Source organism: Octopus bimaculoides, chromosome 11, assembly GCF_046866305.1.
Source record: "Octopus bimaculoides isolate indiv1 chromosome 11, ASM4686630v1, whole genome shotgun sequence".
In the NCBI taxonomy this organism is placed as follows: Eukaryota; Metazoa; Mollusca; class Cephalopoda; order Octopoda; family Octopodidae; genus Octopus; species Octopus bimaculoides.
The window spans coordinates 43,528,108-43,552,207 of NC_142938.1; the positions used below are offsets into that span (position 1 = coordinate 43,528,108).

Genomic DNA, 24,100 nt, shown 5'->3' on the forward strand with positions numbered 1-24,100 from the left:
ACCCCAGTGTTTCACTGGTACATATTTCATCAACCCTGAAAAGATAAAAGGCAAAGTCAACCTGGGCAGAATTTGAACTCAGAATGTATTGAGTTTGAAGAAATACCACTAAGCATTTTGTCCAACAGTCTAATAACAACAATAATAATAATTCTTTCTGCTATAAGCACAAGGCCTTAAATTTTGTGTGAAGGGTTAAGTTGAATTCATCGACCCCAGTACTTGACTAGTATTTATTTTATCAACCCCAAAAGGATGAAAGGTAAAGTCAAGCTCAATGGCATTTGAACTCAAAACGTAAAGAGCCAGAAGAAATGCTGCTGAATTCAACTTAACCCTTCACACAGTAATGCAGTAATGATTCTGCTAGCTCTCCACATAATGATAATTGTAATTGTTGTTGTTGACATCTGTACAGATTTAGAAAACACAAGCTAAGGAAGGATTCTCTTATTGTAGATTACTTGACCTACTAGAAATAACACCCAAATATACCTCAAAGTACACTTTGTCACCTTAAAAAATGATGCATTGAAAAATGTAGCCCAGATTACACAAATCTTAAAAAAAAAAATTGAAGGGCCCTAAAAACTAAGAAATAAGGTGCTACTTATATACAGGACAGGTTATGCATGAAATAAAAGATTTTACTAACTTTCTATCTGAGACTGTAATAATTGGGTTGATGACTGCAGCAATATTTTTTGCAGCTTTATTTCATTTTAAAGGGCTTTTATTTTACAGTTCAGTAGTGATGTGAGAAGTGGGGAGTCTTTCAAGGGTCTACATTTTGGGGTCTTTATTTTAAGGTCTTTATTTTAAGGTCTTTTCAGGCTTATTTTGTTTTAAGATATATATTTGTTTTGCAAGATTTTTGATGTGAAATCGTGTGTTGAAACAGATGTTGTTGTACTTGGGGATGGTCATATTGCCAGTTTAGCCAATAAAAACACACGCACTGTATATTTGGTATTAATTTGCTTCAGCTTTATATTACATTACATTACATTAATCCTATAAATGTAATGTAATGTAATATAAAGCTGAAGCAAATTAACACCAAATATACAGTGCGTGTGTTTTTATTGGCTAAACTGGCAATATGACCATCCCCAAGTACAACATTTGTTTTAAGAATTATTATTTTACAGTTTTGTAAAATATCCATTTTTCCTTTTCATATTTTAGGCTTTCGGTTATTTCCCACATGATGTTTTTTTTTATCACACACACACACACACACATTTTGTATTAATTCTCCATCATAAATTGCAATTTGTTTTTGTTCTGAATCATTAAACAATCCACATCACAACACTGTGGAAGTGTCAAGGTAACCATCTAAAACACACATATACTGTTATATTGACTTTAGCTGTATTTTCATTAGTTTCCAATACAACCATTAGTATACAATACTATCATACTGCATGCATCCTGGTTTTGTTTTTTTGAACAGGATTAATGTCAAGAAAGTCATTCTGCCATAAAACACAGCCTCAAAAAATTCTATCCAACATATTGATTTCAAATTTTGGCAAAAGGCCAGCAATTTCAGAAGAGGAAGTAAGTTGATTATATCAACCCCAGAATTTAACTGGTACTTATTTTATCTATCCTGAAAGGATGAAAGGCAAAGTTGACCTCAGTGGAATTTGAACTCAGAACACGAAGACACAAAATGTCACTAAGCATTTCAACTGGCGTGCTAATGGCTCGGCTAATTAGCTGCCTTAGTTCTGTGGTTTTGCTAATTTGTTTTAGGAGCCAATGTAATTGTGAGCAGACATAGACATCCTCTTAACTCTCCCCACTCTTGACCCAGCGGAACACTGAGGATATGACAGCTGGCAGAGGAGGGAGAGTTGCACCAGCACTTTGTTGGTATCTATTTCCATCTGAGTAGATTGGAGCAACATGAAATGAGAGAAGTGTCTTGTTCAAGGACATACTGCATCAGCCTGTCCCGGAGTCAACATAGAAAAAAAAGGATAAAGATGATTGTACATTTTAATGAGTTAAAAAAGTTTAGCTGTAAATTTATAACCAGGTCACTGATATTGTTTCACTGTATCTATCAGAAGCCAGCTAATAGCAAGTTTTGATAGGTGGTGGTGTAGAGAGGGGGGAAATCTGTTTGCTTTTTTTTTATTTTGTTTCATTTTTAATCTTATTTTTGCACTTGTTGCAAATAACATTTTGATACGATGTCATAGCAATAAAATAATACTTGACAAATACTATAATGTTCTAAAGTAAGAGAATTGCTTGTTTATCATTGTTACTGATAGCAGTAGTAGCAGCAGCGATGATGGTGGTGGTGGTGGTGGTGGTGGTGGTGGCGGTGGCGGTGGTAGGATTACAGGATTTTGAGTTGTGTGGTTGTTGGTTAGGATTTTTGAGTTAACTGGAGAAAAAACAGCATCAGGAAAATATAAAATACAGAAATGAGAGAAGTGTCCTTGTAATATTATATAGCAAGGATTATGACAGTTGTTACAACAATGAGTGGCTGAAATGGGATACCTCTGAAGGTTCACTGGAGTAATGTTACATGATAGCATGGACAACAGACATTAAATGATGATGATGATAGGGTGCATAACTCATATATTAGAGTGTTTCTCTGGTCAAACCATTACTTCACTGCACTGAAAGGCCACAGTTCTAATACTACAGACATGGTGATTGGTCCATTATATAAAATAAATAAAATAGAATACCTGGATATATACATATATATAGTCAGAACTAATATAATGATTAATACTCACGGGTGTTTACTGAGTAAAAGAAATTCTACTGCAAGCTGTAGTCCAAATGAAGTGACAGCCTGTAAAATAATATATACAGTCTTATAGTTTGTATTTTCAGTTTGACAAATATTGCACAGTTTGCTTTATAAATCACTCAATCCTGTTGTAGTAAATTTTATTTGTTTTCAAATTTTGGCACAAGGCCAGCAATTTCACAGTGGGGTAAGTTGGTTACATCAACTCCAGTGTTCAACTGGTACTTATTTTATCAACCCCAAAAGGATGAAAGGCAAGTCTACTCCAGTGGCATTTGAACTCAGAACAGACGGACAAGTAATGTATGGCCGGCAAGTAACGTATTTCTCTGCAATGTATGGATAATTTATTCTGATCACGCTATTTATAGCATTATCATGCATTTGTGAAATGAATTTATTTCTATATCTAACAATACATCTCAACGCTTCTAAAAACAAACTTTGTTTACTTTCATCATAAAATAATATGAAATGCTCATAGGCATGAGGTTTTGGGTTCTATCCCTCCACATGACATCACAAGGAAATATCATTTTCTATAGCCTCATGTCAACCTGAGTGAAATTCTATAGATGGAAACTGAAAAAAAGCTTGTCAGATGAATTGTGCTTGTAATTCAAAAGGTACTGCTTTGTCACACACACTACACCATGCTGATTCTGCCTTAGAATTACATTAAGGGCAGAGGAGTTTGTAGAATGCTCAGAAACTTAAAAGTTATTTCAGAAGCAGGTAATGCTGTTGTCCAAACAACTGAATCATCATCATCATCATCATCATCATTATCATCATCAACCGATATAGATCCACCAATATGAAGTGCTATGTAACATGATAACCAATATTTGACAAATATATCTGGGGCTATCACACCAATATTTTTCAACAAAAATGCTAAAAAATGTTTTAAGCCTTTAAATAAGTTTCAAGCAGCAAATATACCTTCACATACTAAACTTTTTCATGTTATATTTTCCGTTCTCCTTTTCTTTTTAAATCTTTAAACCATATTTTATAATAGGGTACTTCAGCCATCTCGGTATTTAATAAGGATGGCATCATCATCACAATTTCAATATTTGCTTTGTTATGCTAGTCAGATTCCTAAATCTTCTAATCATGGAATTTTCCATCATCCATTCACACCAGTTTTTAACCCTTCAGCATTCAGATTACTCTGTCAAGTGTAACGTTTATATATTCACATTATTTTGAATTTCACATACTTTGTTTCATAGCTTTGAGATTTTGAAGATGTGATTCCTTATTTTTAGAATGACATTGTAGTAGAGGTATGAAAGGCTGGATCTGGCCAGTTTGAATATAAAACGGGAAAAATATTTGGACTGGATATGATCGGTTTCAATGCTAAGGGGTTAATCCAGTAGGTATCACCTATCTGCATGAGATGTCCAGAACAGTTGTCTCTCCTATATTCACATCAAACAAGACAAGATCCACTGTCTTAAAAAAAAATGTAATCTTGGATATGCATAAAAAGAAAGGGTAATCACAGCTGGAATGTCCACCTAGTCTCCTACTAACTGTCTCTTTCCCTGTCTCACCATCCTCTCTCCACTGCCTCTCCATTTGGAATGCTTGCACAGCATTCCCATTCCTGTTCTCCCCTCTTCCACCTATTTCTATGGTGCCTTCCAGCCTCTCTTTCCTTCATTGCTCTCACTGCACTCAGTCACTGCTCCCCAACTCATTTTCTCTCATTACCCTCTCCCTACAATTCTTCCGGCTCCTCAACATCCCTCAGTATCTTCCCCTCCCCATCTGGCTTATACCCAGACCCTCCTAACGTTTCTTTCCTGCAAGGATTCTTTCAGAATTCCTCTCCACCCTAATCTACTGCTCCCTTTCTGTCCCCTCTCCCTCATACCTTCCATCCGTATTTGCTCTTATAAAGTAGGATAGCCCTAGACATCTCCTGCATAACCAACCCAATTACTTTTCTACTCTGTCCTCCCACTTTTCTCAATAACTCCCCTGACAAATCTCTTCCCTTTTCTCTGTTCTCTACCACATTCCCTGCTGCCACTAATTAGTGCCTACTCTACTATTTTCATACTCTCTCCTTTACTAATTCTATCAAAAATATAAATTCATTCCTCTCATCATCATGCCTTCTCTATCTTTCTTCGATTCTCCATTAGTCATCTTCACTAGCACTGTAGTCAAAAAGAGCACTCAGTACACTCTATAAGGTGGTAAGCATTAGGAAGGGCATCCAACTGTAGAAACCATGCCAAAACAGATACAAGAGCATGATGAAGTCCTCCAGTTCATTAGAACCTGTTGAAACATTCAACCCATGACAGTATAGAAGACAGACATTAAATGATGATGATGATGACGATGCCCAAGATGCTCAATATTTTCCCTATATCTCAGAATTTCTCCTCTCAAAAACAAGTATTGATTTATCTCACCTGTGGAAGACATTTATTTATTTCAGGTACAATTAAACAATGACCAAACTCCAAAGGACTCACATTGATGATAATTTTATTTTGCAACTACAAAAAAAGAAAAAAAGGGAAAATCAAAATTAGTACATCTAAAATGACGAGAGCGGTCAATTAAAATTCATAATCACCATGTGAATTAAATCATTGCTTCACAATTATATTCAACTTGGCAATCATATTCATCAACTTGAAGCAACAAATAGAATAGAATAGTTTTCTACTGCTCTTCATCATGTGCTCATGCAAAGTAGTTTTGTCATTTATCTCCTCTTCCCTCCAGAACCACTGCTATTTTATATCACTTTCTCCCAAATTCATATATAACCATTAATCACACCTCCACCCCCATCAGTCACTCTCCTCTCACGTTCTTACAAACTTATCCAGCTGCCCATCTCTACCTTCTGACATCTTATTTCCATCAGCATGTCTCTCTTTTCAGCTATTCCCACTCACATTATTATAATGCTGGGTAGCCATGTATCTCCTTGACAGCAAGATACCTGTTCCTGTCCTGCTGTCATAGTTTGCTTCTCAACATATGTCATATGGTACCTTCCTCTCTACGACCCTCCAAAGGTATTTATTTGTTTTGTGAGTAACTTGGCAACCTAAATAGTGCTAGTGCCACAAAAAAACCCACCCAACACACTCTGTAAAGTGGTTGGTGTTAGGAAGGGCATCCAACCATACAGAACTCTGCCGCAGTCCACAAGCTCATTGGATTCTGGTAAACCATCTTACCCATGCCAGCATGGAAGGCAGATGTTAAATGATGATGATGATGATGATGATGATGATGATGAGGAGGAGGAGGAGGAGGAGGAGGAGATGTAGTCCTCCTGCTGTCTACAGCAACAAAAACATACCTTTATAAGAAAGATATTTTCAGCCAGATGGACTGAGCCGTTGAAATTTAAGTGTCTATCAGGGTTACATTAAGTACCAATAGCAGATGAACTATTGACACTTCCACACGAAAATCATTGCAGTTAATTCATAATCCTTAACATGTTAACTGACACATGTACCACTGGTGGTTCACCATAAACTTCACCATATGCCACATGCAGTGATATATTTCCATAATTTGAGAAAATATTATACTCTGTATCTTTGACATGGTTTCAAGGATGTTTAAATATTGATTTCAAATTTTGGCACAAGGCCAGCAATTTCAGGCAAGAGATATGTCAATTATATCAACCCCAGTGTTCAAATTGGTACTTAATTTAACAATCCCGAAAGGATGAAAAGCAAAGTAGAGCTTGGCAGAATTTGAACACAGAATGTAAACATGGATGAAATGCCACTCAGCATTTTGTCCAGTGTGCTATCGATTCTGCCAACTCGCTGCCTTTACGAGTGCTAAATAGTAAAACATAATTATGAAATATTGTTAGAAAGTAAAAAAAATTACATTTCCTTGTAATTAAACAGTATGTAGTTTGACCAAGAATACATGGCATCACCAGTAACAGCTGAGGTGGTTAACATGTTAAGGATCATTTCAGAAAATCATACAAAATATAAACTATCACAAAATTTAATTAAATGCCTGGAAACATCTCAATTTATTTCAATCTTCCTAGGAAAGATTTTTTATGTACAGTAAAATTTTTCAGAGTGTAGCTAAAATATGGTTACATATATTGAATAAGATACAATCATAACCTTGCTTAGTTCTGATATAAAGTGCATCTTCTTCCTGTTATTTCTTCTTTCATATATATATATATATATATATATATATATATATATATATATATCTTTTATCCTCTATTTGTTTCAGTCATTAGACTACAGCCATACTGGGGCACCACCTTGAAGAGTTTCTAGTTGAACAATTTGACCCCAGTACTGTTTTTTCCTTAAAGCCTGGTACTTATTCTATCTGTCTCTTTCACTGAACTGCTAAGTTACAGGGCATAAACTAACCAACACTAGTTGTCAAGCGGTGGTGCAGAACAAATATGGACACACACACACACACACACACACACGCATATATGTGACAGGCTTTTTTCAGTTTCCATCTACCAAATCCACAAGGCTTTGGTTGGCCAAAGGTTATAGTAGAAGACACTTTCCCAAAGTGCCACACAGTGAGACCGAACCAAGAACTATATGGCTGGGAAGCAAGCTTCGTAGTACATAGCCATGCCTGAGCCTATATATATATATATATATATATATATATATATATATATATATATGTATATATATATGAATATATGTAATACTATATTAATATGTGTGTGTGTGTTTGTGTTTGTCCACCACCACTGCTTGACAAGTGGTGTTGGTTTGTTTGCATTTCCATAACTTAGCAGTTCATCAAAAGAGACAAACAGAAAAAGGACTAGGCTTACAAAAATAAGTATTGGGGATGATTTGTTTGACTCAACCTTCATGGTGGTGCCCTAGCATGGTTGCAATCCATTGACTGAAACAAGTAAAAGAGAAAAGAGAAAATCAAATCTATACCAACAATTAACATCATTATCATCACCATCATCAACGTTTTCGTGTGTGTATTTCTGCAATAGTTCACATAACCATGTGTCACCAACATTTCCAACAATGGATAGAAATGCTTAATTGTATAGAAAAAGAAAAGAAAATCAGTCATCAGGTGCTAGCTATACCCATAGCATGCAGCCAATTGTCATCATCATAAGCATCAACATTTAACATCTGTTTTCCATGCTAGCATGGATTGGATGGCTTGACAGGGACAGGTAAGGCCAGGGAACACACAAGATTCCATAGTCGGTTTTGGCTTGGATGCCCTTCCTAATACCAACCACTTTACAGAGTGTATTGGGTACTTTTTATGTGGCGCCATCATCAATGCTTTTTATGTGGAATCAATACCAGTGCTTTTTTATGTGGCACCAGCACCCACACCAATGCATTTTATGTGGCACCTTGGTTTTAGGATCTCAATTCTGTTACGGTGGATGGATTTTCTTGAGTACAGCAATGTGGCACATATCTCAGTCCTCTATCATCTCCTTTGTAACGTTCAGCGTTTTGAGATTAGCCTTCAAAACTTCGTCCCATGTCATTCAGGGTCTCCCTCTTACACAACTTCCCTCCACTTTAAGTGATTGGCTGTTAAATATATTACAGACCTCTACAAGGATCCATAATACCACTTTTTCAGCATACAAGTTGAATTTTTTTTAGACTAAAATTTACAACCAAGTAAGGTAGATCAACACCAAGATGACTTTGGAGGACCATGTGAAATACAGCAAGATTTGAAAAGATAGTAACAATGTTCAAATGCTTACACTACATATTTACACTATATACTACATGTTTAAACTATCATCATCATCGTCATTGTTTAATGCCTGCATTCCATGCTGGCATGAGTTGGATGGTTTGACAGAAGCTGGCCAGGCAGGAACCTGCACCAGACTTCGGTGTCTGTTCTGACACAGTTTTTACAGCTGGATGCCCTTCCTAAAACCAACCACCCAGTAGAGTAGACAGAGTACTTTTTACATGGCACAAGCATAGGCGAGGTCAATTTTAGCATGGATTTTACAGCTGGATGCCTTTCCAAATGCCAACCACTTTACAGTGTGGACTGGATTGGAAAATACAGTATTTGTTAATGCAAAAGCGACAATGTCTGAAATTTTGTCTAATAATAAAACCAATGTTATAATTTGTATATGTGAATGCACAGACAAGTAGGCATACATGTATGTGCAACATGCAATTTCAAAGAAAGAAATAAAAATATTGTCGTTTCTTACCTTATCGTGTGGATCATGATTCATCCAGTGCAAACCAACTGGTAACAGTAATACTTCTTTTTCATGAATCTTATTGAAGTTGAAAGAATTTGGATCAAATTCCTGATTGACACTTTGAATATGTTGAGGTTTTCTTCTCTCAATAAACCTGAGAGGATTTAACTTGTTAAATAAAAAACAAATTATGATTACATTAAATATGTAAACTTGATAACATGAACACAAACAATACACTGCTACTATTAACAATAACAATAAAAATCCTTTCTACTAAAGGCTCAAAGCCTGAAATTTTGGGCGGGGAGACTAGTTGATTACATCGACCCCAGTATTTCACTGGTACTTAATTTATTAACTCTGGAAGATTAAAAAGCAAAGTCAGCCTCAGCAGAATTTGAACTCAGAATGTAAACACAGACAAAATGCTGCTAAGCATTTTGCCCAGCAGGTAACAATTCTGCCAGTTCACCACCATAATAATAATAATAATAATAATCCTTTCTGCTAAAGGCACAAGGCCTGGAATTTTGGTGGAAGGGACAAATCAATTACATTGACCCCAGTATTCAACTGGTACTTAATTTATTGACCCAGAAAGGATGAAAGGCAAAGTTGACCTTGGTGGGTTTTGAACTCAGAACATAAAGAAAAACAAAATACCGCTAAGCATTTTGCCTGGTGTGCTAATGATTTTGCCAGCTTGCCACCTTAATAATAATCTTTTCTACTAAAGGTACAGGGCCTGAAATTTTGGGGGAGGGGACTAGTCAATTACATCGACCTCAGTATATCACTGGTACTTAATTTATTGACCCTGAAAGGATGAAAGGCAAAGCTGACCTCGGCGGAATCTGAACTCAGAATGTAGCAATGGGTGAAATACCATCCAGAATGCTAACAATAATAATAATAATAGATGATAGTAATAATAATAATCCTTTCTACTAAAACCACAAGCCTGAAATTTTGGGGAAGGGGATTAGTTAATTGCACCAACCCTAGTGCTCAACTGGTACTAATTTCATCAACCCGCCTTCTCCTCCTCACTACTGCCGCCACCATTATTATTATTATTATTATTATTATTATTATTATTGTTATTATATCCACTGAGGTAGATTTTCTATGCTCAATGACCTTTCTGTTGCCAACCCTCACTTGTTTCCAAACAAGGTTATGCTTTCTTGGTAGGAGTCTGGCATATTTTTCAGGAAAGACCAGAGACAGACATCACAAGCATTACTGTCATAACACTCATTTGCAACTATCACATGATGTCAAGACAAGGAGACATTAGCACACACACACACACTATATATGCATACAAAGAGGTGCTGAAAAGTTCCTCATTTTGGGTAAAAGAAAATACAAGAGGATCAGTTAATTATGATTTTATTCAACATATTTCCCTCTTGGATTCACACATGTATTGTAGTGGGCCTTCAGTTTTTCTAAACCCTGTAGAAGAACTTGGAAGATTAGGTCTCCAACTAGGCCTTTCGCAATACCCTTAAAGCCAGGAACTTTTCAGTACCCCCTCGTATATAAGCAAGAGTTTTCTTTCAGTTTCTGTTAACCAAATCCACACAAGGCTTTGGTTAGTCCAGGGCTATAGCGAAAGACACTTGCCAGAGTCACATAGTGGTACTGAACCTGAAACAACTTGGTTGGGAAGTAAGCTTCTTACCTACACAACCATGCTGCATCTAATATATTTATATTATTATATTAGTAAGAGTGGATTTCATCATCGTGTAAACTATCAAATAAACATAGGATACTCTTTCTACAAATAACTAATTGATCATAAAGTAAGAGCAACATATTTTTACCAATGAACAAGTGATGAGTTAAAAATTTTACTCAGTCTTACTACAGAAATTCAGTTGTGTTTCTGGCAAGAATACATTGCTGTTTGATTTAGCAACAGAAAGGGAATCCGACATTTTTATCAAATGTTTATTGAGATTCATGGCTGTGTATTAAATCACTATTTGGAAACATAAAAAGTATAACATATTTCAAACCATAAATAATTAGATGAATACACTTACCTGGGCAACATAACCCCGTTTACCAGGAAGAATTTTGGTCTTTATATTCAACTCATATTTAAAGTATCCCTTTTGCATTGCTTCATTCCATTTTTCAATAATTATTTTATCAAACTAAAATGAAAGAAGTGGAAAATTCCAATATGTAAGAAATATTTGCAAATATCTCCTTACACACTTCAGTGGTTATTCAATTGTAGCTGATAACAGTGATTGAAACCTATGGAAACATTGGTTTAGAGCAGGTATGGGTAACCTTTCTTGAAAAGCAGATCACACAAGACATGGTTCATCATCAGGTATGCCACACTGCAAAAAAGTTTTAGGTAATTTTGGGCTAGGTATGCCATTCAGAAAGTACTTAAGGTGCAGTTTGCCCAATGAAATAATAATAATAATAATAATAATAATAATAATAATAATAATAATAATGATGATGATGATGATCATCATCATCATCATCATCATCGTCGTCTAAGGTCCGCTTTCCATGCTGGCATGGGTTGGACAATTTGACTGAGGACTGGCAAACCAGATGGCTGCACGAGGCTCCAATCTGATCTGGCAGAGTTTCTACAGCTGGATGCCCTTCCTAACGCCAGCCACTCCGAGAGTGTAGTGGGTGCTTTTATGTGCCAGCGGTAGGAGGGCCAGTCAGACAGTACTGACAATGGCCACACTCAAATGGTGTTTTTTACATGCCACCTGCACAGGAGCCAGTCCAGCAGCACTGGCAACAACCTCGCTCCTATTTGCCTGATACAAAAAACAGCAGTCTGGCACTGTACATACAAGCATTCAGTGTGAGAAAGAATTAAATACTATGAAAAGAAATATGGGAATAAGTAGTGCTTTTGAGCTCCAAACTTACACTGACTTAAATCCTACTGGAATCAGAACAGCTAACACTATAGTTTTATGTCACTACACTGGACTATACTAAAATACAAGTCTAGAATATATTGAAGTTATAGTGTTCTAGTATTTTATTTTTATTTATTCCATACAACTGTTTACAACAACAGGAATTGTAGCAGCAGAGACATCTAGAAAATGTCTCAGCAGAGTGCTAATCAGCAGAAAAGTCTCTTAACAAACAATTTGTTTGCCAAACAAGTTATCCTGAAACAATTGATTCTTCAAGTAATTTGACTTTAAGAAATCTATAGAATACTCTATAATTATTTTACTTTCAAAACTTACCTTACTTAATGGTATTTCTTTATATTCTGAACAACCAGGAAGACTCCAATGAAATTCTTGAGGGTTGTAAATGAATTCCATCAATCTTTAAGAAAATGCTGTAAAAAGTTTCCAATTTTAAAAATATTTCAAACAAAATTACACATCTATTAAAAAGGGGGAAAGTTGGTAGAATGATAAGGTACCAAATTAAATGCTTTACAATATTTCAGTCTGTCTCTTTAATTTCTGATTTTAGATCTTCCAAAATAAATTGGAAACTTTTGGCCACCTGTAAGATTTAACAGGATTAATAAATAACCTATGTGATTTGGCTGTGATCCTGCTACAGATTTGGATTTGATTGCCTATGTTCAGTTCACTGCAGGACAAAAGGTTTCAGCATATTCTCTCCACCAATCACAGTCTGATGTGGAGGCTGTGAATTTGAGCTTGAGATCATACTGATTTGATAAGCCTAGTGCCACATTGGCTTAACATGGCTTGAGAGAAGGATACAGTTTTTATACTCCTACCTAAGAGTAATTAACGCGATTACATTGATCCCCAGTGCTCAACTGATACTTATTTTATTAACCTTGAAAAGATGAGAGGCAAGAATTGGAACTCCGAATGTAAGGATGGATGAAATACCGCTAAGCATTTCAACCAGCATGCAAACAATTCTGCCAGTTCAATTTATAGACTGGTAAATCAGATTGTAATCTTTTTATCGTTTAGCTTGTTTTGGCATTTTGAAATATTTGCTCTGTTTCCAGATATAAAGACACCAACTTTGTTATAAATTAGCTATGATTAACCCTGAATTCACATATATTGGCACTGAAAAAGTTACTCTTGGTAGCTATTTGGTCATTGGGACTGGATATATATATGCAGCTAATTTCAGAATCTTTTGTAGTAGGTACTCTAATAATGTAACAAAGTGTAGGGTGAGATTTGGCATTGTAATCATCATCATCATTGTTTAACGTCCGCTTTCCATGCTAGCATGGGTTGGACGATTTGACTGAGGACTGGTGAACCGGATGGCTGCACCAGGCTCCAATCTGATCTGGCAGATTTTCTACAGCTGGATGCCCTTCCTAATGCCAACCATTCCGAGAGTGTAGTGGGTGCTTTTATGTGCCACTGCCATGAGGGCCAGTCACATGGTACTGGCAACGGCCACGCTCAAAATAGTGTTTTTTATGTGCCACCTGCACAGAAGCCAGTCCAGCGGCACTGGCAATGACCTCACTCGAATGATTTTCTAACGTGCCACCGGCACAAGTGCCAGTAAGGCGACGCTGGTAACGATCATGCTCAAATGGTATTATTTATGGGCCACTAGCACGGAAGCCAGACAGCTGCCCTGGCAATGGTCACACTCGGACAGTGCTGTTCGTGTTCCACTGGCACAGGTGCCAGTCATCGAATATGGGTTGTAATGAACTGTTTGATATTGTTGACACTACACACTAGAGATGATTGTCATATTCCTTTCAATATATGGCAGTAGTAGTAGTAGTAGTAGTAGTAGTAGTAGTAGTAGTAGTAGTCAGTGTTGGTGGTGGTGAATGGCCTCTTAAACTAGATTCAAAATATAATGTGCGGCCTCATAAATTGTCCTTCACAGCACAGATCAATTTACTAAAGCAAAGTGACATGCATCAAAATAAAAAGACAAAAATAACTGTAGTGACATTTTTGTTCTAAGCTATGTGACCATTCTTGCTCTTCTCAATGAGAGAGGGGGAGAGAGAGAGACTATCATAAAAACTAACATAGAGAAATGTTCAAAATATACACTGAAATGCAAACGTAAATGTCTCCAAATGAAGAGGGCTTTATAAAGGACTGGTGTAGGTTTTTCATTCAATTGCTTTAATACTGGTACTATGGCTGTAATAGGCTTGCCACCTTCTTATAGGTACATTTCCCAAAAGATTTCATACCTGACAGCTAGATGAACAGATATGTGTAAAATTAAACATCTTTTCCAAGTTTACAACAAAAGACATCAAAATTTGACCTCAAAATCTATAAGCTTGTAGTCAGTTGCTTATTTTGCCTATCAAAATGTATTGAAGGTTTAAGAAGGCTTCAGATTCTTCTCAATCAGAGATTACTTTTCATTCTCTACAGTTGAAATTATTAGCATATCGGTTCTCAATAAAGCAAAGTTGATTGCCATTCTCACTGTGGATTATAACTTCCAGTCCTCTATGAACTTTTCAGAGACATATCATGAGGTGCAGGCATGGCTTCCCAAACATGTGATTCTGGGTTCAGTCCCACTATGTGGAACCTTGGGCAAGTGTCTTCTGCTATGGCCTCAGGCTGACCAAAGCCTTGTGAGTAGATTTTGTAGAAGGAATGTCAAAGAAGCCCGTCATGTGTGTGTGTTTGTTTGTGTCTGCACCTGTGCCCCACCACCGCTTGACAACTGGTGTTGGTGTGTTTATGTCCTATTAACTTAGCTGTTCAGTAAAAAAGATCAATAGAATAAGTACAAGACTTGGAAAAAAAAAAAGTACTAAGTACTTGGGTCAATTCATTCAACTAAAATGTTTCACGGCAGTGCTCCAGCATAGCCACAGCCTAATGACTGAAACAAGATAAAAGATACACACGCACACTTTCTCTTCCTCCCTCTCTCTCTGGCCTATACTTTCCATTTCCTTTATCTTCTTGCTTTGTTTTATACAGTAATGTCTCAATATATGAATTAATTTCTTCTAGATACTGCTCGAAAAGTGAAAACTTACACAGCAGAGCAATAATTTCCCACAGCAGCAATGTATTAAATTGTAATTCGTTTCCAGAAAAATATTTTACCTATAAAATTTATAATACTCATAGATAAATGGCAATGAAACAACAGTGGAATGTAAAGAATATTTTATATAAAGTAAAAAGAATGTCAAGATCATTTATAATAAAAAAATATCTATTTCTTTATTGCCTACAGGGGGCAAGAAATAGAGGAGACAAACATGGACAGACAAAAGGATTAAGTCGATTACATTGACCCCCATGTGTAACTGGCACTTATTTAATCAACCCTGAAAGGATGAAAGGCAAAGTCAACCTTGGCGGAATTTGAACTCAGAACCTAACAGCAGACAAAATACCACTAAGTATTTCGCCTGGTATGTTAATAATTCTGCCAGCTCGCCGCCCTAAAAGAATAAAAAATATTATTATTATAATCGTTTTCTGAATCACTTTCAGTCACACAAGACTTGCACACACCATCACTTGTAGATGCAATCGCTGCTTTGTAAGCACTCATAGATAGACTTGTAGATTTCTTTTCAAAAATAAGTCTAGAGTTGTTTGCTTAGAAGAAGCTTCTTTTCCCTCTATAAATTTCTCAGTAACATGCAGAAGCATTTGTTATGGTAGTTGAAAATTTTGCACTCTGCTCAAAATTTGGATCTTGTGCTATAAAATAAAACTTGTAAATCCAGGTTTTGTAAAGTGAGGTATTACTGTACTTTCTCTTTCTTTTATCTCTCTCTGTCACTCTCTGCCACATCTCTTTCACCATTATAATACTACCAACATTTTTCAAGCTTCCCTTTCTCATTCTCCTTCTCTATTATCTGCTTCACAATTAATCTCATTGTTAATCCCAGCTTGATATTATGAAATAGTATCGGAAGTCCTCATCTTATTCCACCTCCACTTCTCATCTTTTATTTATCTATCTCCACTCTTCATTAAAAGCACAGCCACTCCTGCCATTGTTCTTTATTGTCTTGTACTTGTTACTGTTGTTGTTGTTGTTGTCCTCCAGATACTACTCTAATCATTTTAACCTCTCTTACTGTGATCCTCTTTCATTTCATCAGGAACTTTAAATATCACTATAAAATCGTTTTATGACAAAAGTGATAAATGTCAACCTTACAAAATTTCAACACAGTTTTACAATGATGCAATATTTTCACATGTGAATGCATAGAATGTCATTAAACCTGTAACACTTTTAAGAGTGCAGCAAAAGTTAGTGCATCATGTTTGTAGATCTAGCATATGGTCAAAACAAAGATTTTGAAAGATTCCTCAAAAACCAGAAAGTATATCAAGTGCAAGAACTGACAGAGAAAGTTAAATTATCTCAAGAAGACAATCCTCTATGTAAATTATTTTAGATTACTGCAAAAATGTGCATTGAAATGGTTCGTTAAATTAATGAAAAAGAACCATAGTTTCAGTCTTTAAGATGTCATGTTCATGGTGCAGAATAATCTTATTACAGTGAAATTACAAAGTTATAAACAAGATGATATATATAAAAGCAATAGATGCATCAAGCAGTGTGGCAAATGCAAAAGCTGCAAGTGTTCCATTGACAGGTAGCACAACAGATGGTATGGAAGTCAAACAGATGAAAGAATAAACATTTATTAAGAGCGGTGTAGTTCGCTTGAAGCATTGTAGTACCAAAGAAGGGAAAGAAAAGGGAAAATAAGAAAGCTCCTGACAATGTGGAAAGTTTTATAGAAATCTTTATATTTCAGGCACAAAGGCCCATCTTCAGAAAGAAACAGTCTGGGAACTGTCCAGTTACACAGGTTCAGGAGTCTGTGTAGGGTAACAGAACCTGTGTAACTGGACACTTCCCAGACTCTTTCCTTCTGAAGATGAGCCTTAGCACCTGAAATTTAAAGGTTTTGTAAAACTTTCTACATTGTCAGAAGCTTTCTTATTTTCCCTTTTCTTTCCCTATTATTTACCATTTTGTATTTTGTATTTTATCTGAAAATATTTTGTTAATAAACTAAAAATAGCTAATTTATATAAAATAACTTCCACTTTTTCATTCATTTTATGGTATTTTTCTTCTACAATGTTCATTTTTAAATATAATTTCAAGAATTACATGCTATCCCTATATTTTTTCTTTTATTTGTAATGAAAATAGTTAACTGATAGATAAACTTTCAAAATATACCAGTTCATCTCTTCTTTATTCGTCCTTAAATATGAATTTTATAAGTATTACCTGAAAAACTGGACCAATTCAATCCCTAAACAGTTCAGATTTCTACTGTAGTTCTGTGTCTAATCCAGTATTACTATATTTGCTAGATTTCCACATCAATGGGGGTCTAAAAGTTTTGTTCTTGCATGGCTAAATTGCTGATTTTCTTCAGCCAATGGAGTCTAGGTAGCCTCCCAAAGCAGTACTTCATGAAGGTCTAGATCTTTAGGGTCGCTTTTGTATATCACACTATCCAAACCCTAATATTGGGTTGCCCGGGAAGTTCGTGCCGATTTTTAAAGGAAAGAAAAAGGTCAATAAATACTTGCCATTACATTTTTAATCAACCAAATATGAACCATTTTGTTGCACAATGCATCTCCATCTTTCCTTTAACTTGAAAATCCCCTCTTGAGGTGGTTTCATGGCAAATAAGTCATAAAGTAAGCTACTATAAATCGGCACAAACTTTCCGGACAACCCTAGATATATATATATATATATATATATATATATGTACATAAATGTGAAATACACATACATTAATTTATTTATTTATTCTGTCTAAATGTAAAATGTAAAATATTCTGTCATAAACGTAAAATACACATCCATTAATTTCTTTATTCTGCATGGGTTGGACAAGATAATACATACAGGTTCCAAGTAGTTTCACACTCATTACTCTCTGTGCATAAAGCAGACATGATACGGACTGCACTAGTGGTTCTCAACTGGGATCCATATAAGATTTTGCAGTTATAATTTATATACAATAAATTGATTTTACTTCTACAATGCACAAAAATATTTGAACAATTTTTTTAATGCAATTTCTAATAATATTTAATAATAAAAATATAACAGGATTTTTTTAAACACTGAATGGCTATGAAGGTCTACCCAAGCAAAATAGAAATCAAAACACACCAACACCAGTTGTTAAGCGGTGGTGGGGCACAGGTGCAGACACAAACAAACACACACACATGACGGGCTTCTTTGACATTCCTTCTACAAAATCTACTCACAAGGCTTTGGTCAGCCTGAGGCCATAGCAGAAGACACTTGCCCAAGGTTCCACATAGTGGGACTGAACCCAGAATCACATGTTTGGGAAGCCATGCCTGCACCTCATGATATGTCTCTGAAAAGTTCATAGAGGACTGGAAGTTATAATCCACAGTGAGAATGGCAATCAACTTTGCTTTATCGAGAACCGATATGCTAATAATTGGACCCTTTTGATTGAGAACCACTGCACTACACCATAGAGTCACCTACATACATGCAGGAATACATCAATGACGTAAATGCTTCCAAATTTCCAATCATTAAGTGAGAGATCATGAAGTGTGAAGCAAATTCACATACAAGTAGTGTTATAAACGGCAGTTATATTCTCAATTGTATCAACTATTATGACTATTCCAAGATTGTCATGGTTATTCATTAAATTTTCCAGTAATTGTACCATGAAGTGTGATAAGGTAATCTAATTACAATGATAAAGTTTTAGTTCTGAAATCTCTCTAAGAGATCAACATAGTAGTTGTACTAACAAGTAATGTTTGTAGCCACTTCAACATGGCTGTCTGTTCAAACGGACTTTACTGCAATTTTTTAACCCCAAGAGAACATCTACTCTAGCTGGTTAATGATGCACAGCAGCATTCAAGATATTGCAAACAGGGGAGCAAACCCCTACCACCTTCTAGCAATGGGACCAGCAGACCAGCCTGGTTTCGGGCTATTTCTGCCTCTCTTCAGTTTTGGATACCCCATTTGCTAGAGATGATAAAACTACAAACAATGAAAAGCAAGTGTTTTCTACTATATAACCCGGGCTAACTAATACCTTGTGAATGGATTTGGTAGACAGAAACTGAAAGGAGCTGGTCTCATTCAGAAGTATACGCATATTGAGTTCTACACCATGTTATTAGTACTGCAATATCTAAACGAGTAAAACACACACACGTGTGTGTCCCCTACACCCCACTGCTTAACAACTGGTGTTGATTTGTCTTGGTAACTTAGTGGTTCAGCAAAAAGAGTCAGATAGAATACCAGAATTTAAAAATGTATACTGGGGTAGAATTATGCTACATTATTAAAAATAAAATCAACCAGTAGTTAGCAACTACATATTTTAATGAGCAATGTTGTGTTAAAATAGAGTAGGTTAGTGATTGAAAGGGTGAATTACTATAAAAGTTTGAAAGATTGAAAGAATAGCAGAGAGAACAAGAATACAATAAGTGCCTGATACCAACATGTAAACTGACTGAGTGATCAAATACTTACAAAGTCATTATCAAAACAGTTTGTGATAATTAAACTTTTAAAGTAATCATTAAGAATGTTTGGCACTTTATTTTGAGCAATTAACTCTTAAGTTTCCATTTCCATGGCTTTTGTAAAAGTATTTCTATCCTCCCCCTTAACTCTCTCCCACCTTCCTTGTCCTATAAGTGTAACCAAGTATCTCTTCTATAGTAAAACAGCTATCTCTGTCCCTCTATCATATTCTAACCTCTTTCCCAGCACATAACCACTTCCCTTGATCCCACTCCCTCTCTTAGCTAAGAGGTCTTTGTCTTATAAGTTACTTGGCATCCCCATGGGTGCTGTGCCACAAAAAAGCACCTGTGCTGGTGCCACATAAAAAGCACTCATGCTGGTGTCACATATATAGCACCCATGCTGGTGCCACGTAAAAGGCACCCAGGCTGGTGTCACATAAAAAGAACTCATGCTGGTGTCACATAAAATGTACACAGTATACAGTACATTCTGTAAAGTGATTAATGTTAGGAGGAGCATCTAGCCATAAAAACCATACAAGAACAGACATTGGAGCCTGGTGCAGTCCTCTGGCTTGCCAGTTCCTATCAAACCATCCAACCCATACCAGCATGGAAAATGGACGTTAAATGATGATGATGGTGATGTTGGTGGTGGTGATGATGATGATGATGATGATGAAATTAAAATTAGATATTGTTAAGCAGGACCATCGTGTATGTGCGTATGCATAAACATCATTATCATTTTATGTCTTCTTTCTATGCTGGTATGAGTTGGGGGAGTCGTCCTGATCTGAGTCGCTGCCTTCTGGGAGTTACAACACCAAAACACTAGGTGCTCATGAGTGTTTTATGACTTAGTTTCTATAGCTGGATGCCGTTTCTAATGCTAACCACTTTACAGCGTGAACAACGGGTGGGGTGATGCCTCGTACACAGTAAATGTAAATTCGGAGAAGGAATAATGACAACAGAGAGGCTAGAAGTGGTTATTAGGTAGTAGGGGAATGGGTATGAGTGTGCATTCACAATTATAATGTTTAAATCTGTTAAATAAATAAAACTAATGTGCAAGTCTCCAGTTAAAAAATTTCCAATAATGATTTCTTACATTGGTACAATGGGAAAAAATTTGCAGGAGAAATTATTTATGCAATTGCCCCAAGTAGTTGTTTTGTATTCATTTTATTAATGTCAAAGAGATTTAAAATTAAAAAGTTGAGAGATGAAATTAAATACTGTTACTGCTATGTCAAATAATATTTTTTGTGATGCCAATCACATCTACATATTAAATACTGTTACTGTCACGTCAATACTTTTTGTGATGCCAATCACATCTACATAGGAAGTAGTGATTAAGTTCGATTTCGTTTATTTTTTCAAGAGTCCTTCCACATAAACAAAATTTTAGCAGTAATATTTGTGGGTGAAGATTATACTTATATAGCGTGCAGCGTGTTTTCTTTGTTTTGTATTTGCAATGATAAAAAAATTAGTTAATTAAAAATAGACCTGGTTCGTTCGGAAGTACTGCAATTATTAGCAGCAGAGTTTGAAACTACTGTAGTTTGGCACAGAACACATTTACTGACGATGAGGTAAGGCCAGTCACTCTGACTGGCGAAAATAACACGACTTAGCTTCCCAGTTCGGCTGGTTCGTGTATTCATCGCTTAATTTTGGCGTAAATGTTGCCCGAACTTTTAAATAACGCACGCAACATTTTCTGAACATGCTACGAATGCGTGCAGCAGCGGAAATACTTTCACAGCATTATCGGTGTGTGTGTGTGTATATATATATATATATATATATATATATATCATCATAAATATACAGGGATTAGCAATTGAGTTGCTTCTCCAACATACTGAAAATTTAGAAATAGCAGTCAAAGAACTACTGATTCCAAACTACAAATTTTTCTCTAAAGCGGATGGCGATATTTATGGCACACATAGAACAAAAAACCGGAGGGAAAAGCGTAAACAAACCAAGCCTTTAGTTAATTGGATACGAATCGTTTCATGGTTAAGTGAATGGAAATTTCACTATTCCAATCTTCAGCCCAATATATATATATATATATATAATACAGGCAGATAAACAGAAAGAAGCAGCGATAGGGGGATAAATATATTTAATCGGCAAAAGGTTGCAAAAGTAACTCAAGGGCCGAGAGTTTCTTGCATAGCACTTAAATCGATTTTAAATCTGATAGCTCATGAAGTCAGTTTTTTAAGTGCTATGCCCAAAAATTTTGGCGATTGAGCCACTTTCGTAATTTTCTATCAACCAAAAATGTATCGGTGCAGAAGTTTGCTTTCCAACCGCCTGGTTCTAGATTCGGTCCTACTGCATGGAACTCGGACAAGTGTTTTCTACTATATACCCCGGGCCGACTAATGCCTTGTGAGTGGATTTGGTAGACGGAAACTGAAAGGAGCTGGTCTCGTTCAGAAGTATACGTATATTGAGTTCTACACCAGGTTATTAGGACCGCAATATCTAAACGAGTAAAACACAGACACGTGTGTGTCCCATACACCCTACTGCTTGACAACTGGCGTTGATTTGTCTCGGTAACTTAGCGATTCGGCAAAAAGAGACAGATAGAATACCAGAATTAAAAAAAAGTATACTGGGGTCGATTTGTTCGACTAAAGCCTTCAAGGTGATGCCCCACCACACTGTAGTCTACTTGTTTCAACAAATAAAAGATAAAAGATATTGATTTCTATTTTTCTTGTTTGTTCAACCAAACCTATATGTATTTATATATGTAATGCTAAAATGAAGAAACAATATTGCAGTTATATATGACTGTATCGCAAAAATAAATAAATGTTACTTGCATGTTAACTGCTGTCATATGCTGGTTCGCCCCTTAGATCTAAGAATTGCAATGTTACTTTGTAAAAGCGACGAATTAAACGACCCAGCAAAAGTTTAGGTTATATTTTACTAGCTATCACTTGCCGACTTATTAATTTACTTGTTCATACCGCTTGAAAATTCGGAAATCATGTTTCCAACCTAATTCATTAAAAGAAAAAGAAGGGAGGTGAGTTATACCGAATTCAGTAATTGTTTATTTGGGAATTTAAAGAATTATTCTGTACGATACATATGTGAAATGAAGAAGTAATAATAGTTATACAGAACATTGGTTTGTCATTGTAAACACATTAGTACATTACGATAGAGTTGTTTCCAATCGATTGTCAACTTACACGTTAAAATTAAGGCCGAGAAAAGATAACCGAGAAAAACATAAAAGATCACACAATCGTATTTTCAATTTCCCATTAAATCTAGTTTTGTTCCCAAGACTTACAACTATAGAGTTAAGTTAGCGGTTACAGAAGTCATGAACCGGTTTTGATAACTGTTTGATGTCATTTAACTTGAAGAATTTAATTTCTCACTCTGTAACATATCTCAAAGCAACTGTGTAAGATTTTGTAATTTTTTTTTTCACCTTTGTAAGAAATAACAATAATTTTACCTGTGTAATAAATTATAATTTTTTTTTTATCTAGCGTGTTGTCGAAGGTTCAGCGATTGATTACTCAACAACTTAGCTTCCAATGATAATGTAATAATTTTGATTGACTTCCGGTCGATCCAAAAATCGCTTAAGAAATTATCTTGAATTACAAGACACGATAAAGTTTCATTTTGATTTGCAATTGGTTTATTCTAATTAGAAACAAAGCACATGTTTGTAGGGATATGAAAATAAAATGTGATGGTTAGACCTTTAAAATATTGTGGTTGTCTCCCTTAAATTAGTTGATTAGACATTAGTCTTTGTCAGTGAATCATTTAAAACATCAAACTACATCAAATACGGAGGCGCGTTGCCTGGTAGTGAGGTTGTTCGGTTCGTGATCCTAGCGTCGTGAGTTCAATTCCTGGACCAGTCGGATCGTTGCGATCTTTATAAATGCCCTTTATTTCATGTTTTCCCAGTCTACTCAACCGAAAATAAATACCAGTTGAGTACTAGTGCAGCACTCTCTCCCCATTTGTCATGTCCTGATGTGACGGTAGGTTAAAGGGTGGGAGAGTGAAAGATGTGTATATGTCAGCTCATGATTACATAAGCACCTAAAACAATGAGCAAAAGCATGGTATATGTTACCAAAGCCATACCTGCTTACTTACTCACTATAAAGCCATACTTGCTTGCTTACTTACTAACTACAAAGTCATACTTGCTTACCAAAGCCAAACTTACTACAAAGCTATACTTGCTTATTATATGTTAACTACATCAAGTAAACTGCATACATAGTTTTAGTTCCTGATTGTGTTGCCTATAGACTTAAAAGAAACAAAAACTTAATTTTAAAATAAATTTTCTTCATGAAATTATATTTTATATCTATATAGTATAGTACTTATTTATATACATAAAATATGTTAGCACTCACTATACAGAGTTTTGGTCATTAATTGCAATGTTTATCCACTTATTCATTTGTTAGCAATTAATTGGTAAAATGA

General features: G+C 35.7%; 1 protein-coding gene across 6 annotated transcripts in view; it reads right to left on the reverse strand.

Moving 5' to 3' along the window:
* LOC106880321 (GDP-D-glucose phosphorylase 1) overlaps positions 1-23,561 on the reverse strand; it is a 68,675-nt gene extending 45,114 nt beyond the window's left edge. The window contains exons 1-7 of one of the 6 annotated variants that reach the window (XM_089359882.1): positions 23,097-23,167; positions 15,052-15,121; positions 12,302-12,399; positions 11,099-11,212; positions 9,045-9,206; positions 5,233-5,319; positions 2,775-2,833 (exon numbers count right to left, since the gene is read on the reverse strand). In XM_089359882.1, coding sequence (XP_089216008.1) covers positions 2,775-2,833; positions 5,233-5,319; positions 9,045-9,206; positions 11,099-11,212; positions 12,302-12,382 — 503 coding nt within the window. In that variant the 5' untranslated portion in view covers positions 12,383-12,399; positions 15,052-15,121; positions 23,097-23,167. Of the gene's footprint in view, positions 1-2,774; positions 2,834-5,232; positions 5,320-9,044; positions 9,207-11,098; positions 11,213-12,301; positions 12,400-15,051; positions 15,122-21,100; positions 21,230-22,443; positions 22,625-23,096 lie in introns of those variants that run through there. The other 5 variants (XM_089359881.1, XM_089359883.1, XM_089359880.1 and 2 more) reach the window with 5 other exon arrangements.
* Between the last annotated feature and the right edge of the window lie 539 nt (positions 23,562-24,100).